At 37.1% G+C, this 19,403-nt stretch overlaps 1 protein-coding gene across 43 annotated transcripts in view; it reads left to right on the top strand.

The window, feature by feature from the left end:
- Window positions 1-19,403, top strand: part of ABI2 (abl interactor 2) — a 115,810-nt gene that overhangs the window by 90,970 nt on the left and 5,437 nt on the right. For 21 of the 43 annotated variants that reach the window (XM_058708403.1, XM_058708244.1, XM_058708394.1 and 18 more), the window contains 2 exons: window positions 7,559-7,645; window positions 11,707-11,880. In XM_058708403.1, coding sequence (XP_058564386.1) covers window positions 7,559-7,645; window positions 11,707-11,880 — 261 coding nt within the window. The remainder of the gene's footprint in view (window positions 1-7,558; window positions 7,646-11,706; window positions 11,881-19,403) is intronic. The other 22 variants (XM_058708440.1, XM_058708333.1, XM_058708501.1 and 19 more) reach the window with 2 other exon arrangements.

The raw sequence follows: 19,403 nt of genomic DNA, 5'->3' as shown, positions 1-19,403 counted from the left end.
CCAAAGCGGTGGGCTAGGGACAGACATGGGGTCTGACTGCGGCCCTGCCTGCTAATACAAGTTACTCCAGACAGCACAGGGGAAGTGCCCTGCAGTTCCACGCCACCCCAGGAACCATCCAAAATGATGAAACGGAAGAATTCTCCTCAAAAGAAACTCCAGGAAGTAGCGGCAGCTAACGAATTGAACAAAAACGATTTAAGCAATATAGCGGACCATGAATTTAGAATAATAGTCATAAAATTAATCGCTGGGCTTGAGAAAAGTAGAGAGGACAGCAGAGAATCTATTGCTATGGAGATCAAGGGACTAAGAAATAGTCATGAGGAGCTAAAAAATGCTATAAATGAGGTGCAAAATGGAGGCAACTACAGCTTGGATTGAAGAGGCAGAGGAGAGAATAGGTGAATTAGAAGATATTATTATGGAAAAAGAGGAAGCTGAGAAAAAGCTAAAAAAATCCAGGAGTATGAGGGGAGAATTAGAAAACTAAGTGATGCAATCAAATGAAACAATATCCGTATAATAGGAATTCCAGAAGATGAAGAGAGAGAGAAAGGGGCTGAAGGTGTACTTGAACAAATCATAGCTGAGAACTTCCCTGATCTGGGGAAGGAAAAAGGTATTGAAATCCAAGAGGCACAGGGAGCTCCCTTCAGACGTAACTTGAATTGATCTTCTACACGACATATCATAGTGAAACTGGCAAATACAAGGATAAAGAGAAAATTCTGAAAGCAGCTAGGGATAAACACGCTCTAACATATAAAGGGAGACTGGTAAGACTAGTGACAGACCTATCTACTGAAACTTGGCAGGCCAGAAAGGAATGGCAGGAAATCTTCAATGTGACGAACAGAAAAAAATATGCAGCCAATAATCCTTTATCCAGCAAGTCTGTCATTCAGAATAGGAGGAGAGATAAAGGTCTTCCCAAACAAAAACTGAAGGAATTCATCACCACTAAACCAGACCTACAAGAGATCCTATGGGGGATTCTGTGAGTGAAATGTTGCAAGGACCACAAAGTACTAGAGACATCACTACAAGCATGAAACCTACAGACATCACAATGACTCTAAACCCGTATCTTTAAATAATAACACTGAATATAAATGGACCAAATGCTCTAACCAAAAGACATAGGGTATCAGAATGGATAAAAAAAAAAAAACAAAAAAAAACAAGACCCATCTATTTGCTGTCTACAAGAGACTCATTTTAGACCTGAGGACACCTTCAGATTGAAAGTGAGGGGATGGAGAACTATCTATCATGCTACTAGAAGTCAAAAGAAAGCTGGAGTAGCCATACTTATATCAGGCAAAGTAGACTTTAAAGGTTGTAACAAGAGATGAAGAAGGGCATTATTTAATAATTACAGGGTCTATCTATCAGGAAGAGCTAACAATTATAAATGTCTATGTGCCGATTACGGGAGCCCCCAAATATATAAAACAATTAATCACAAACATAAGCAACCTTATTGATAAGAATGTGGTAATTGCAGGGGACTCTAAATACTCCACTTACAGTAATGGATAGATCATTTAGACACAGGATCAATAAAGAAACAAGGGCCCTGAATGATACATTGGACCAGATGGACTTGACAGATACATTTATAACTCTGCATCCCAAAGCAACAGAATATACTTTCTTCTCGAGGGCACATGGAACATTCTCCAAGATCGATCACATACTGGGTCACAAAACAGCCCTTCATAAGTGTAAAAGAATTGAGATCATACCATGCAGACTTTCAGACCACAATACTGTGAAACTTGAAATCAACCACAGGAAAAAGTCTGGAAAACCTCCAAAAGCATGGAGGTTAAAGAACACCCTACTAAAGAATGAATGGGTCAACCAGGCAATTAGAGAAGAAATTAAAAAATACACGGAAATAAATGAAAATGAAAATACAACAATCCAAACGCTTTGGGATGCAGCAAAGGCAGTCCTGAGAGGAAAATACATTGCAATCCAGGCCTATCTCAAGAAACAAGCAAAATCCCAAATATAAAATCTAAGAGCACACCTAAAGGAAAGAGAAGCAGAACACCAAAGACACCCCAAACCCAGCAGAAGAAGAGAAATAATAAAGATCAGAGCAGAAATAAACAATATAGAATCTAAAAAAAACTGTAGAGCAGATCAATGAAACCAAGAGTTGGTTTTTGGAAAAATAAACAAAATTGATAAACCTCTAGCCAGGCTTCTCAAAAAGAAAAGGGAGAGGACCCAAATAGATAAAATCATGAATGAAAATGGAATTAGTACAACCAATCCCTCAGAAATACAAGCAATTACCAGGAAATACTATGAAAAATTATATGCCAACAAACTGGACAACCTGGAGGAAATGGACAAATTCCTAAGCGCCCACACACTTCCAAAACTCAAACAGGAAGAAATAGAAAACTTGAACAGACCCATAACCGGCGAAGAAATTGAATCGGTTATCAAAAATCTCCCAACAAATAGAGTCCAGGACCAGATGGCTTCTACCAGACATTTAAAGCAGAGATAATACCTATCCTTCTCAAGCTGTTCCAAAAAATAGAAAGGGAAGGAAAACTTCCAGACTCATTCTATGAAGCTAGTATTACTTTGATTCCTAAACCAGACAGAGACCCAGCAGAAAAGAGAACTACAGTCCAATATCCCTGATGAATATGGATGCAAAAATTCTCAATAAGATACTAGCAAATTGAATTCAACAGCATATAAAAAGAATTATTCACCATGATCAAGTGGGATTCATTCTTGGGCTGCAGGGCTGGTTCAGCATTCGCAAATCAGTCAATGTGATACATCACGTTAATAAAAGAAAAGATAAGAACCATATGATCCTGTCAGTCGATGCAGAAAAAGCATTTGACAAAATTCAGCATCCTTTCTTAATAAAAACCCTCGAGAAAGTCGGGATAGAAGGAACATACTTAAACATCATAAAAGCCATTTATAAAAAGCCCACAGCTAATATCATCCTCAATGGGGAAAAACTGAGAGCTTTCCCCCTGAGGTCAGGAACACTACAGGGATGTCCACTCTCACCACTAATGTTTAACATAGTGTTGGGAGTGCTAGCATCAGCAATCAGACAACAAAAGGAAATCAAAGGCATCAAAATTGGCAAAGATCAAGTCAAGCTTTCACTTTTTGCAGATGACATGATATTATACATGGAAAACCCAATAGACTCCACCAAAAGTCTGCTAGAACTGATACATGAATTCAGCAAAGTCGCAGGATACAAAATCAATGTACGTACAGAAATCACTTGCATTCTTACATACTAATAATGAAGCAACAGAAAGACAAATATAGAAACTGATCCCATTCACAGTTGCACCCAGAAGCATAAAATACCTAGGAATAAGCCTAACCAAAGATGTAAAAGATCTGTATGCTGAAAACTATAGAAAGCTTATGAAGGAAATTGAAGAAGATATAAAGAAATGGAAAAACATTCCGTGCTCATGGGTTGGAAGAATAAATATTGTTAAAATGTCAATACTACCCAAAGCTATCTACACATTCAGTGCAATCCCAAACAAAATTGCACCAACATTCGTCCAAAGCTAGAACAAGCAATCCTAAAATTTGTATGGAACCACAAAAGACCCCGAATAGCCAAAGTAATTTTGAAGAAGAAGACCAAAGCAGGAGGCATCACAATCCCAGACTTTAGCCTCTAGTACAAAGCTGTAATCATCAAGACAGCATGGTATTGGCACAAAAACAGACACATAGACCAATGGAATAGAATAGAAACCCCAGAACTAGACCCACAAAAGTATGGCCAACTCATCTTTGACAAAGCAGGAAAGAACATCCAATGGAAAAAAGACAGTCTCTTTAACAAATGGTGCTGGGAGAACTGGACAGCAACATGCAGAGGAATTGAAACTAGACCACTTTCTCGCACCATTCACAAAAATAAACTCAAAATGGATAAAGGACCTGAATGTGAGACAGGAAACCATCAAAACCTTAGAGGAGAAAGCAGGAAAAGACCTCTCTGACCTCAGCCGTAGCAATCTCTTACTCGGCACATCCCCAAAGGCAAGGGAATTAAAAGCAAAAATGAACTACTGGGACCTTATGAAGATAAAAAGCTTCTGCACAGCAAAGGAAACAACCAACAAAACGAAAAGGCAACCAACGGAATGGGAAAAGATATTTGCAAATGACATATCGGACAAAGGGCTAGTATCCAAAATCTATAAAGAGCTCATCAAACTCCACACCCGAAAAATAATCCAGTGAAGAAATGGGCAGAAAACATGAATAGACACTTCTCTAAAGAAGACATCCAGATGGCCAACAGGCACATGAGAAGATGCTCAACGTCGCTCCTCATCAGGGAAATACAATTCAAAACCACACTCAGATACCACCTAACTCCAGTTAGAAGGGCTAAAATGAACAAATCAGGAGACTAGAGATGCTGGCGAGGATGTGGAGAAACGGGAACCCTCTTGCACTGTTGGTGGGAATGCAAACTGGTGCAGCTGCTCCAGAAAACTGTGGAGGTTCCTCAAAAAGTTAAAAATAGATCTACCCTATGACGCAGCAGTAGCACTGCTAGGAATTTACCTAAGGGATACAGGAGTGCTGATGCATAGGGGCACTTGTACCCCAATGTTTATAGCAGCACTCTCAACAATAGCCAAATGATGGAAAGAGCCTAAATGTCCACCAACTGATGAATGGACAAAGAAATTGTGGTTTGTATGTATAATGGAATGCTACTTGGCAATGAGAAAGGGTGAAATATGGCCTTTTGTAGCAATGTGGATGGAACTGGAGAGTGTTATGCTAAGTGAAATAAGTCATACAGAGAAAGACAGATACCATATGGTTTCACTCTTATGTGGATCCTGAGAAACTTAACAGAAGACCATGGGGGAGGGGAGGGAAAAAAAAAAGGTTAGAGAATGAGGGAGCCAAAACATAAGAGACTCTTAAAAACTAAGAACAAATTGAGGGTTGATGGGGCGGTGGGAGGGTGATGGGTATTGAGTAGGGCACCTGTTGGGATGAGGACTGGGTGTTGTATGGAAACCAATTTGACAATAAATTTCATATTAAAAAAAAAGAGTTCTGGTCAGATGAATTCTTAATTTGGTCCAGAAAGAAAATGCTGTGGTATCTGAATTAATTTAGACCATCACCTAAAAAGTTTTCCCTGGGCGGGGGGTAGCATTTGGGGTGGCCTTTGTAAACTCCATTTGGAACTGAATTTTTTTTTTTAACATGGATGGGCTTTGAAAAAAATCTAACTTGTTTTGCTGTAAAGTAATTCTGTTTTAGAAAGATTTGGGATTGGTTTTTACCTGAGGTGCTGTCAGTGGACTTCTTAAAACCAATATGGTTTCAGATTTTCACTTTCAGAACTAGCAAAAAAATTAAAAAATACTCATCTTAAAAAATAATAAACTCTACTTACAAAAGCAGTGTTCTGAGTTAAACACCTAATCATTCTTGTTTAGTACCAGAAGTTCATTTTTTTTTTTTTTCAATTTGGATGAGAAACAATATCTGAAGTGGGAAATTTCCTGCTTTTCCGTTCTAGGAGAGGTTGGGACTGGTGCTAACAGAAGAGGAACATTTCATCTTATTTGATATGAACATATACCTGATTTCTATTTTTCTAGAAGTGCCAGTTGCTGCCTGCTGTTCTTTCTCTTTTATCAGCTTTGTCTCTGCTATTTCTGTGTTCATTATGTCATCTTCTCCTAAGTTTGGAAACATAGGGTATTGTGACCATATCAGATTGTTCCAAGTCTTTGCAAGTGGGAGACATACAACTTAAGGGTTTACTATCAAGAAGTATGACTTCAGGGAAAAACCTAATCAACAGGTGTCTTTTATAAAAAGAAAAGGTACCCATTTCTAGGGTTATTCTGCTCTGTCCCTTATATCTAGATATTCTTCAGGATTAATAACTTAGGTCTTGTCTGCATTATATATGTTCCTTAGTTACCCAGAAGTACCAAGTGGCACTTTTTTCACTAAGTTCTCTCCTTTTCTTTTGTTTATGCAGCCTTGATTTTTTTTTTTTTTTTTTTTTTGTGCCAGGTCCTGCATTAGGTTCTCTACGTGCATTAGTTTTTTGATTTTTTTAATCTTTGCAGTCATTCTGTAAAGTAAACCACTCTTTTTCATTACATTTATGGATTAGGCTCAGAGAAGTTTTTACTTGGTGTTCCAACAACAAGGAAATGGTAAATCAGATATTTGACGTTGAATGACTTTAAAGTCCAGTCTCTTTCCACTAAGCAATCTTTCACCTAAGGTACTTTCCTATTTCATATCCAAACACTTTACTTTTCCAGGTTTGTATGTTCTCCCTGGGCCATTTTATGCTAGTCATATAGAAACATGTCCAGTCCTGTGAACTGGTCATGCTGTTTTATACCTCTAAGCCTTTGCCCGTCACTTGGTTTTCAGCTTCTTTTGATTCTCATTCTTGTCTGTGTATTGAACTCCTTTTTCTTCTAGTGCCTGTTCAGAGGTAATTTCTATGTGGCCTTCCTTACCACTACCCCACCCTGTACCCCCACCACCATCACACTGCACCATCACTACTGCTGCCTCTTGCATAAACATTGTTGGGTTAAGGTTATTATTTTGTTTTATATTCCCACGTACAATGTGATCTCTTTGAGGGTAGTGACTCTTATTCATCTTCTTAGTTGTATTGGTCTTAACTGTAATTTGGAGTTAATAAAGGTGTTGTCTTTTTATAAAAAGATGTATACCATACTTAATACCCCTTCTGAAGGAAACTATAACTGTAGAATTAATCTTGGGCAATTGTTGGGCATGTATCTGGTTTATTTATATACGTTAAATGTTTGTTGAATGCTGACTAGTGCTAGGCGCTGTACCAGTGTTTGAGATAGAAGGAAAGACACCTTGGGTGGAGAGAATGATTTGAATGAGGCCAGTGTTTTTTTTTTTTTTGTATGAGTTGGGATTATGAAAAATTATAATGACTCAGACCTGTTAGAATGGTTTTGATACTCGTCTCCTAGCAAAGTGCTTACTGCTTAATAGAAAGTCAGTACATACTTGTTTAGTTAATGAATGAAGAACTACTTACTTTGTCTGTTAATGAAGCAATGAAAAGTATAAATTTAGGATGTTGGGATGTGATGTTTTTTTTTCTTGTATTGATGAACATTAAACTTGTAACCTTTAAAATCCTGAAAACCAAATTATTCATGATAATCTGAAGATATTCTTTCTTTGAGAAGACATGTTAGCGATATGACCAGATCAGTTTGCCATTACATGTTAGAGTAGATCTGTATATAATAAATGCTTCCTGTTGCAAGTTTTGAAACATTCTTAAAACTCCCCCTAATACTTTGTATTTTTTGTGTTAATGTATTATCCCTTAAACGAGGATCTTTAAGATAGCTTATAAAATATTTGTACGTAGTGGTTTCCCTCCTTATATGTTTGTTTTATTGTATTATCCTTTCCTTTTAATGTAACTTGCCCTTACCCCTTATCCTCCACACCTTTTTTGTTTTTGCAGTATCTCTTGCTCCTCCTCCTCCCTCCATCCTACAGGTAACTCCTCAGTTACCTTTAATGGGATTTGTGGCCCGAGTCCAAGAAAATAGTAAGTTTATGTCTTCTTTATGCTGTAGATCAGATTATAGGCATAAAATGTCATTTATATATGATTGGCTGAATAGTCATTCATATCGCTAATACTTCAAATATTTGAATATTATGAACAAGTCACTGTGTGAGCAGCTAGTGTGAATGATAAAATAAGATGAAGTTCTCTACTTTCAGGTAACTTAAATCTGGTAGTGAAGATAATACAAAAGTAAAGTAAAGCACATATAAGAACAAAAACCATTTCTAACCAAGGAGATGCTCTTTAGTCATCAGATATCCCATCTTTTTCTCTGAGTTGCTCAAGCAAGTAGTAGCCTAGTTTTCTGTCACTGGAGTTGTAGGGTGTTATGGCCAGCTTGAGAATCTTCCCCAGTCTTGGGATTCTAGGTGTAAAAATGGCCATGCCATGGTAGGTCTCAGGGAAGCAAAATTATCAGTCTGTCTCCCAGGAGACCTCATAGATTGGCAGTGAATTTATACTGGCCTATGGTCTCGTGTTGAGCAATGCAGGATCAAATAATTTTATTGACACATTCAGTCTTCTCCTAGGGAAGCATTAAGGAAGCTCAGGAGACTGATGTCTACAAAGCAGGAGGCCTAGATCAATATTCAGTGAGGAATTGCTGGTAAAGAGACGAATGAACATAGTCTGTATGATAGGTGAATTCTCTTTTTGTCAGCAGTCTACACAAGGAGCCCACATCACAATTGTAAGGTTGCATGATGGGCATGGAATCTGAATGAGAGGCATTACATTAATGAAAGTTTTAATGCCATCAGTATGAAGGAGCCCAGTGTATGCATCTCATAACAGGGATGGTCTCACCAGTGGGATAGAAATACTGGCACTCTGTTGCTTAGGACTCCTACTTCTTTGGAAATGTGCATTGCCAATACTAGAATGTAAGCTCTTACGAGAGCAGGAATTTTTGGTTGTTCTGTTGGCTGGCTGTTTCCCCAGCACTTAGAGAAGCATCTGACACAGTCCTGGTATTTTTTGTTTTTGTTTTTGTTTTTTTGTGCTTCTATAGCTAACTAAATGCCCCCTTTTTATGAACACATTTCTTTGTTGTATTTTAACTGGCTATAATCCAGTCTTACTTGCCTGAGGGCTCAGTATCTCTTTCAGGTGCCTTTGCACCTCTGTTTGCTAGCTTCTGAAAATAGTCTGTTTAACTTCTGTTTATTGGAAGGTAAACCATGAGCAGCTCCAGTGTTTATCATAGTGTGATTGCTTTTTGGAATAGTCTTTTCTTCTTTCAATAGTAATATACATTTCTCACCTAAAAATGTATAAAAATAAGAAAACTTTGTATATGAGGTGAGCTGTGGCTGATTTTACAGACATAGCAGGACTTCTACATTCAAATGAATGTTGTTTTTTTCAAAACATTCACCTTGGAAAGATACATACCTGTCTTTGGAATTATCTTCATAGTTTTCAGGTATATTAGTTTGAAAATATTCTGTGGTTAGCAGATACTTACTTAGTCTGTAATAAGATTGATGTTTGGAAACAGTCTGGAATTATTTGGAACCAGGTATCCTGGGCTAATTAGTGCAGCTATGATTCTATTATTCTTCTTAAAATCCTTCTATGGCACCCCATTACTCTTTGGATAGAATTCAAACTGTTGAAGGCCCTTCCTGCTTAATCCTCTTCAGCTTCCTCATGCCTCTTCCTGCTGAACTTTGGCTAGTTCTTTGAAGAGTTCCTACTTTATCTTTTTTTTTTTTCTCCCCTTTACATCCAACATGAAATATCCACCCTCACTCCATCCTACCCTCTGGCCATTAACTCTTACTTATCCTTCAGATTCAGGAAGCCTTTCCTGACCCACGTAAGAGTTTTGGTTTATTCCTCTGTTCTCCATAATGACTTAAAGCACTTACCACACTTGATTATATAAGTGATAATTTGGTTGCCTGTGTCTCTATGACTTAAGCCTACTGCTCTATCCTAGTGCTGAGCATAGTAACTAGCCATAGTAAGCTTTCAGTTGATCTTTGTTGAATGAGTAATAATGAACCATGACTTCAAAGTTATCAAATTGATCTCTTCCCATAGTGTTTCTTTTAAGATCATAGGCATTGAAGTTCAAATTCTTGCTTTCCACTTATTTAGTATAGTAGTACTTAATCTTGGAAAGCCAGTTTCCACATCCATAAAATGAGGCTTAAAAACACCACCTCCCAAGGTAAAGATTAAATGAAATAAAGTGCTAGCTGAGTAATTAGAACATTTTAAGTAAAAAATGGTAGCTTATGTTACTCTCATTAGCTCTGAGGCATTATAAGAAAAGGTAAAAAATGAGCAATGGCAGAATCTTTGAGTAATTTTGTAGTGTAATTTCTCAAGGTGATTGTTTTGAAAGACAGTATTCCTTTGGATCTTTGTTTTGTGTAATTGTTTAAAGTCAGTTTCTTTACCTTGTAAATGCAAATAGGTTATGTTGTTTATATTGTTGATTCTTACCCCAACCATATGCAATTTCTCATAAAATATATGCTAAATCACATTTCTATATTTTTTGTTTATTTAAAAAACCCATTAGTACTAAAAGAATTTTTTTTTTGTTTGTTTCTAGAGAGAGAGAGAGAGTGAGGGAGAGGGTCAGAGGGACACACAGAGAGAATCTTAAGCATGTTCCATGCTCAGCTTGGAGCTTGATGCAGGGCTCGATCTCACAACCCTGGGATCATGACCTGAGCTGAAATCAAGAGTTGGACGTTCAACCAACTGAGCCACCCTGGCGCCCCCCCTAAAGAATTACTTTTTTCTTTTTTTTAAACTCTAAGGATTTTTAAAGTTTATTCCTGAGAGAGAGTGTGCAAGTGCAGGAGGGGCAGAGAGAAAGGAGAGAGAATCCCAAGCAGGCTCTGCACCATCAGTGTGGAGCCCAGCATGGGGCTTAAATTCATGAACTGTGAGATGACTTGAGTCATAATCAAGAGTAGAACCCTTAACTGACTGAGCTGCTCAGGCACCCCCAAGAATTACTTTTAATGAGGAAAGTTTTGAAGTGCATAAAGCAGATAGGTTGGGAGGTAGAGTGGCAGCAGGTGGAAGAATATTGGAATAGGACAGAATATGATAATGATATTATCATTATCCTGTGGCTAATGATGTGGCTTATCCTCACCAGACATCAGCAGTCTTCTCAAATCCATTTGATTGAATCAGTAGGCTTATATGAAAGATAGAAAATAAACAAGATTGCTTAGAGGATTTCACAGAAACAGTACTAATACCTCATAATAAAAATTAATACATAAAATTGCATAGCTGATAAATGCAGCTTTACTCAGTTTTTGCTGAGCTGTGCTTATTTATGTACCAAGTATTTTGAAAGCTTTGAGTTCCCAGAGTTTGGAGATAATCTTTTAGATGTTATTATATGCCGATACCTGAGCAGTGGAAGCAGATCTCTACAAGGAGAGATTTTTAAATCACTCTTGGGTATTTAGCTTAAAGAAATTCTGGATCCTATATTAGTCTGAATTGTTAAAATTCTTTCTATATATAAAAAATAGCAAACACAAGCATCTTCATGGATGAAGTTATCCAGTCTTGTGATTTCCATCCCATTAAATTTGGTAAAATGCTATTAAAAAATTGAGAGAAATGTAGATTACAATATTTGATTATTCACTGGTGCATTATAATTTATTATAAATTAAATATGGTTATAAATGTCCAAATTAGTAATATTTCTGATAACCACCACTCATTGGATATAATGTAAAGCCAAACTATATTGTATTTCTTTCTTTCTTTGAAAAAGAGGTTGATGTATTAGTATAAATAGGTTCCAGGAGGCTCTAATAATAATTGTTTTAGCTAAACTTTAACACCCATCAGCCCTGACCCAAAGAGAGGAGAAAGTCGTGCTTGGAGATTTGAAACATTATAGTTGGAGAGCCTTCCCTTACTCATTTTTTGAAAGAGCATTATTTTCAAGTCTAGATTTATATACCATGTACGTAGAAGCTTGGATAGGAAATATTGAACTTCACATAACATGTAGTTTTGTTATCAGCCTGATACATTCTTAGTTTCAGATACACCACCTCCACCACCACCTGTGGAAGAACCAGTCTTTGATGAATCCCCCCCTCCACCTCCTCCTCCAGAAGATTATGAAGAGGAAGAAGCAGCTGTGGTCGAGTATAGTGATCCTTATGCTGAAGAAGACCCACCGTGGGCTCCAAGGTCTTACTTGGAAAAGGGTAAGTTTCAGAGGGATATCTAGAGGGATGGGAAGAAACCTCTACATAGAAATGGAATTTACTGGTACTGAAGAGAGTCTTACTTTCTACTGATAGGTAAAGTTTTGCTTGTAATAATCTGTGCAACGTTCTTCTTAATTTAGTTTACAAGGCTCATGATTTTTGAAAGTCACACTAGTAAAATTCTGTGACTATTTGATTTTATATTGTTTATTTATTGTTCTTACTGAACATGCTTTTTTATGAGTGGTTTCTTCAGTAAGACAAAAATTTAAAAAATAGGGCTTTAGTGGAATGCCTCAGGAAGAGGATAGTTTTTCTAAATTATTCGTTATTCCTACTCCCATGCTTTGAAGCACTCTTTTGTGGTATCTTCTATCAGATATTTTAGTTTAAGCATCTCCATATGAAACTTTTTTCCAAACAATAATGATTTCTTAGTTTCTTTGCAAAGTAGTATTTGGCATTTCTTTTACTAAAAAGTTCCTCTAAACATATTAGGTAATAGTGACATGACACTTCTGGGACACAGACTTCCAAATCTCACCAAGACTTATTAGCTCAGAAAAAATGTGTGCTATCTTGAAATTTTCTGTTAAGGAAATCAAAGCTACTGACTCACTGGTTTTAAAAACTGACCACATTAGAATCACCTGGGGAGCTGACATTAACAAATAATGGACTTCCAATTTGGCCAAGATAAAGCAACAGTAATCAGATTTACCTACCCTCCTAAAACAAGAATGAATCCAGAAAAAAAAAAGATAAAAAATAATGATTTTCAGACATTGGATAATAGGCATTGGTAGACTATGAGAAGGAACTCAAACAAGGCAAACCTTTGATTGTCCTAGCTTGCTTTACTTGGGGAAGTTTCTGGGTCATAGTGCAAGGAGGTGGAACCCATACAGAACCTGGAGATCTCACTGCATAGACAAGATAGAGATCAGAGTCTTAGGAGGCCACAGAGAAAAAGTAGTTACACAAAGCAGAGGACAGAGCCCCGGAGATCTGCAGAAGGGTCCCCTTAAGATTTTGGGATTGAATATTGGTCTGTGCATGTGTGTGAAGAAACTACCCGAGATTGGAGAAAGAACAACCAAAAAGAAGTATGCAAAAAAATCATTCAAAATAACAAGCTTGGGAACAGTTCATGCTCCTGAACTAGCCAGAATAGACCATGTAATACACAAGGCATAGAGAAGAGGCCTCAAAACTCTGTCCTCTTGGTGATGGGTCCAAATTAGCCCTAGACTAAAGGTTGCTGTGGATTGCCCCAATAAATGCTTGAATGCAGACCTTGAAAGCAATCCAACTGACTTCAGGTAACTTAATTGATCTACAGAACAAAATCCAACATTGTTCAAAAAAGCAAAAAAATCCAGTGCACCAAAAAGTAAGATTCACAGTGTCAGCATCCAATCAAAAATTACAAAATATGTTAAAAAAAAAAAAGGGGGGGGGGCGGGAAAATGTAAGTCGTAACTAAAAAGTCAGTCAGTAGAAACAAACCTAAAATGACTGAGCTGGAGGAATTAACAAAGGATGTTATATAGCTATTACAAAAAATATTACAAACGCCACATATGTCCAGGAAAGTAAAAGAAAACAAAAACATGAGATAGAAGTAGAATATCTTTACAAAAAGAGAGAAACCCATATAGAATTTCTTAGAGATGAAAAATCACAGTATCTGAGGTACTTCAGAAGAAAAAATCAGCAACTTTGATGATATGACAATAGAAACTATCCAAAATGAGACATGGAGAAAAACCAAAAACAGAGCAACAGATATGTGGGACAGTATGAAATAATCTTCATTTGCAGATATGATCTTATGTGTAGAAAATCCCCAAGGCAATCTACAAAAAAAGCTGGTATAACTAAAAGGCAAGCTTATTATTAGCAAGATTATAGGCTACAAAGTCAATGTGAAAAATTAATTGGATTTTTATATACTAGCAACACATACTTGGAGATTGAGATTTACAAAACTGTACCTTTTGTAGTAACATCAAAAATATGAAATACTTAAGGATAACTTTAATAAAATATATGTAAGACCTATATAATGAAAACTATAAAACATGAAAAGAAATTAATAAGGGCCTTAAATAAATTGAGAGATACATTATGTTCTTTGATCATTGTTGTTTAAAGACTGGCTTTCCCCAAATTGAGCTGGAAATTTAATGCAATTCCAATAAAAATTCCACCAGCCATTCTTAGGGAAATTGACAAGGGGATTCTGATAGTTACATAGAAATGCAAGAGATCTAGTAGAATCAAAACTGTTGTTTTTTTTTTTAAGACTAATGTTGGAAGATTTAAACTAAGGCTATAGTATTCAGGACAGTGTGGTGCTGATGTTAAGTATACAAATATAAATCAATAGAATATAGATCCACATATATTGTTTGACAAAGGTGCCAAGGTAATTCGGTGGAAAAGGATAGTGTTTTCAACAAATATGCTCTAACAGTTGAATATCCATCACCTGTGGAGCTTACAATAACAAATAGCAGACTTCCACTGCTGGCCAAGGTAGAGCAACAGTAATCAGATTTGCCCTACCTAAAAGTTAGGAATAAATCCAGGAAAAATTTTATGTATGGTAAAGTAAAGGTACAAAGCTAATGTTCATGTACTTTCTACCCTTACTTTACACAAAAATTCACTTGAAATGTATTATAGACCTAATGTAAAACCTAAACTATACAACTTCTGGAGAAAAATACAGGAGAAAATCTTTGTGTCCTGGGATTAGGAAAAAAAAATATATAGAGTGTATAAAAACATGAAGCTTAAAAGAAAAAATTGACAGACTGAATTTCATTAAACTTTTCTTCTTCAAAGACACTGTAAAGAAAATGACAAGGCAAGCGTAGATTAGGAAGAATTTTCGCTAAATTACTCAGTAAGGAGGCAGACAACTTGAGAAAAAAAAATTTGAACACACTTCACCAGTTAGGTCCATGAATTGCAAATAAGCACATGAGAAGATGCTTAACATTATTAGTCACTAGGGAAATGCAAATTAAAGCTACAGTGAACCAAACTAAATACCACTACACACCCTCTACAATGGCTGCAGTTAGAAACACTGGCAATACCAAGTGTTGGAGAAAGTGTGGTGAAACTGTAGCTCTTAAGCACTGCTAGTAAGAGTGCAGCATGTTTCAGCTACTTTGAGAAACAGTTGGCGGTTTATGAAGTTAGACATACACCTGCAAGCTGGTCTGTCAGTTCCTTCCTAGTTACTTAAGAGTGAAGATCTGTGTTCACACACAGACTTGAACTCAGATGTTCATAACTGCTTTATTCATAATAGCTAAAACCTAGAAACAACCCATATATCTTTCAACTAGTGAATGGATAAACTACTTGTGAGATATCCATCCATTCAGTGGAATACTGTTCAGCAATGAAAAGAAACAGACTTACTGATACAAGCAACAATATGGATGGATTTCACACAATTATACTAATGAGAGAATTTAGACACTAAAGACTCATACTTCATGATTCCATTTAAATGAAATCTGGATCAGTAGTTTCCATGGTGAGGAAAATTACATAGGAGCAAAAGGAAACCTTGGGGTGATGGGCATGTTCTATATGATTGTGGTGGTGGTTATATATTTGTCATATATACAAGTGCATATATTTGGCAAAACTTATTTGTTGTATTTTGTGTCTGAATTAAACCTTAATAAAGCTGTTTTTAAGAAAAACAAATGAGCCCAAGGCACTACACTAGGGTGTGGCTTTGGGCATTGACATTTTACAAACTCCCTACCTAATTTTAACACTGTCCTAGTGAAGGGATGACAGTTTTCAGCTCTGAAAAACCAGCTCAGTTATTCCTTGAGAACGGCCAATGAAAGATTTTGCTTTCTAAAAATGTACTCCTCGGTGAACGTGTAAAACTCTGGAGAAATTTTAAGAGAGGAAAATTAGTTGTTTTCAGTCCAGGTAACCCTTTAAAGTTTAAAAGAATATGCCTGAATTGTTCCCAAAGATATTTTTCAAAGTTTGATTTAGCTGATAATTTCAGATCTTTTAAAACATGAAAATCAGTTAAGCTCTTTCTTACTCTTTCTAAAGAGCTTAGCTTGTGGTTGCTTTTTTTTGTTTGAGTGTGCATCAATGTTAAGGCTACTGTCTAATGACTCATTTTGTTGTCTTAGACCTTAGGGCCTGGTTCTCAACCCTGCCAGCATTTTAGAGTCATCTAGGCAGCATTTAATATGTCTGCACCTCCAGACCTATGAAATCAGAATCCATGGGCACAGAACCCAGGCATCAGAATTTTTTAGAGTTCTTCCAGGGTCGAGAACCACTGTCATAGGAGGTGGTTTATCTTAACCCTTGATTACTGCCCTTACCTGCCAAATGGAGATAATGTGTATATGTAAGTATCTTGATTTAACTTGGGTAAAGAACAGATGTTTTCTTTATTTTTTTTAAGGTTTATTTATTTTTAGAGAGAGAGCATGTGCATGTGTGCAAGCAGGGAATGGGCAGAGAGAGGGAGACAGAATCCCAGGCAGGCTCCCCCTCTCTCAGCACAGAGCTCAAAACGGGGCTCAATCCCACGACCCTCAGGAAATCATGACCTGAGCTGAAATCAAGAGTCAAACTTTGACTGAGACACCCAGATGCCCTAAGAACAGATATTTTCATGTATTTATTATGTGCCTGACATAATGCAAGACTTATTACATTAGTAAGGCAGTTAATCTCCCCATTTTGCAAACTAGGAAATTGAGGTTCAAAAATTATTTATATAACAGAAAATGTTAGTGTTTCAGAAAAGACAGTATATCATAATAGCTATAAATGATAATAAAAGAAGCTAACATTTATATAGATAATGGTTACTTATAAACAAGGTCCTAGGCTACATATTGTATGTGCATTGTTTCATTTAATATGACACTATTACGTTGTTTTGAGGTGTTAGCACTATTGTAATTCCCATTATACATTTGAGTAAAAAGAACCTTAGGAAAGTTAAGTATGTTCTGTAAATTTGTAAGTGCTAGAGCTGGGATTTGAACTAGGTGGTATAAACCTAGAGCCCTCATTCATTCATTCATTCATTCATTGATTTTAGAGAGAGCGGGGGAGAAGGGCAGAAGGAAAATCTTAAGCAGGCTCCATGCTGAGCATGACCTCAGCCAAAATCAAAGAGTCAGAAATCAGGAGTGCCTAGGTAGCTTAGTTGGTTGAGCATCTGGCTCTTGATTTTGGCGTAGGTCATGATCTCACAGTTTTGTGAGTTCAAGCCCCACATCGGGGCTCTGCACTGACAGTGTGGAACCTGCTTTGGATTCTCCCTCTCTCTCTGCCCCTCCCCTGCTCACACTTTCTAAATAAATGAACTTAAAAAAAAAATAAAAGAGTTTGACACCCAACCGACTGAGCCACCAGGTGCTCCGAGAGCCTACATTCTTAACCACTGTCCTTAGCTTGATCTCAAACCTGGGATTGAGTCTTAGCTATACTATTTAATAGTGTTAAATTCTTCCTGGCAAACTTCAACCTGTTTGTCAGTGTCCTATTTTCTATTCCTTCCTTCTAACAAGCCATCTGTTCTTGTGTTCTTGTAACTTCTTGTTAGAAGTATAAACAGTGTATGGTAATTTATCAGATAATATTTCTGTCCTCACAAGACTATGACAGTCCCTTGTCTTGTTCATCTTTGTATCTCTAGAAATTAGCACGGATGCTCCATTAACAATTGTCAAAAAGTGAATAGTGCCATTAATTCTATCTGGGGATTCCAGAAGGCTGCTCAGAGAACATGGCTTTGTGGTGTGTCTCAGGCAAAGAAGAAAGATAGAAAGGGCCATCCAGGCAGAGGGAATCCTCTTGAGTGAAAGGGCAAGGTGGTTTGGGATATGGTGAGTAGTGTCACATGCAACATGGGTGGGTGGCACGGAGAGGGTGGGGTAGGAGTGTAGAAAGAGAAGTATGTTGTAATTAGCGGTGGGAAGCCTTGAAATACCACCAGCCTGAGGTGTTTGCATTTTTTTTTCTTTTAAAACAATGTAACGGTGGAGGGAAATTGTGTAAGATTTTTAAGCAGATTAATAACTTCCCATGAAAGTTATATTTTAACTTTTTTGAAAAAAAGATAATTTGAGATAAGAAAACCAGGAATTTATACCTCCCTAAGCAACAGATTAGGGCGAGGCAGTGGTGCTGAAAATCTTGTTTACATAAATAAGTAGATGCAAATGGAAGTATTTTTATGTGGCACTGTCACTCATTTTTTAAACTCTTTCAGAGTTTATGTACCAAAAATCAAATAATGTTCTGTCTTTAGAAATTATGTTTGTGATCATGTGTCAGCTGATAACTCCAGTACAGTATTTTTTAAATTTTGTTAAAAGCAAAGGAAGGGGAACAACTTGCAAGCAGGTTGGGTTAATCAGTGGAGTAATTCCTTTTTAATACCACACCAGATTCTTGAATTGTCCTTTTGGTACCCAGAGCTGTTTTGTACTTTAAGGTGGTCCACAACTGTACTTCTGTGAAGTAGGAGAAAGATAAATAGGAAATGAGAATTTTTATGACTGATGTCTGGTTGAAGGTATCATTTCTAGCAGATCAGTTTTAGGAAGCAGTTTTTTTTTAATTCTAGTATAGTTGACATACAGTATTATATTAGCTTCAGGTGTAAGGAAGCAGTATGTTTTGAGAATCTAGAAAGTGTCTCTATAAAATTATTTGTCACTCATACTGTTTATAAAATCTTCAGGTACAGCCAGTGATATGTGTGTTTGTGTGTGTGTGTGTGTGTGTGTGTTTAATGTTTATTTTTGAAGGAAAGAGGGACAGAGCACGAGCAAGGGAGGGGCAGAGAGAGAGGGGAAGACACAGAATCCAAAATGGGCTCCAGGCTCTGAACTGTCAGCGCAGAGCCTGACACGGGGCTCAAACTCACAAACCACGAGATCATGACCTGAGCTGAAGTTGGTTGCTTAACTGACTGAGCCACCCAGGCACCCCAATGATATGTGTATTTTTAAAGACTGCTGCCCTAAGTAGGGCAGTGACTGTCATGATGGAGAGAAGTATTTGGATTTGAGAGACATAGGAGGTAGAATTAACAGGACTTGGGGGATATTCTCCTGCTAGTTACTTGCAGTGGGTTTGCACTTCCAGAAGCATCAAGAATGTTATCAACTCAAAAAAACCACAAAAAACAAAAACAAAAAACTAACAAAACCTAGGTTGATGAAGTACTAAGTATTCTACATATCTTACATTCAGTTAAACTTCTGTTGCATTTGTGTTTAGGTGTTTGGTTATATTTTGAGAAATCCACACTATAAACTCTTCCTAGACTGGGGCGCCTGGGTGACTCAGGCATGAGTCCGAGCAGTCCCTCTCTTTCTGCCCCTCCCTCTCTTTCTGCCACTCCCCGCTCGCCATTCTCTCTCTCTCTCAAAAAAATAAACTTTAAAAAAAAAATTAGGTTCCTCTTAGAGTCCTCCAAAGTATTTTCTGGC

This window comes from Neofelis nebulosa, chromosome 2, assembly GCF_028018385.1.
Source record: "Neofelis nebulosa isolate mNeoNeb1 chromosome 2, mNeoNeb1.pri, whole genome shotgun sequence".
Taxonomy (NCBI): domain Eukaryota; kingdom Metazoa; phylum Chordata; class Mammalia; order Carnivora; family Felidae; genus Neofelis; species Neofelis nebulosa.
The sequence above is the reverse complement of the archived record's forward strand: the minus strand, read 5'-3'. Positions and strand labels throughout refer to the sequence as shown.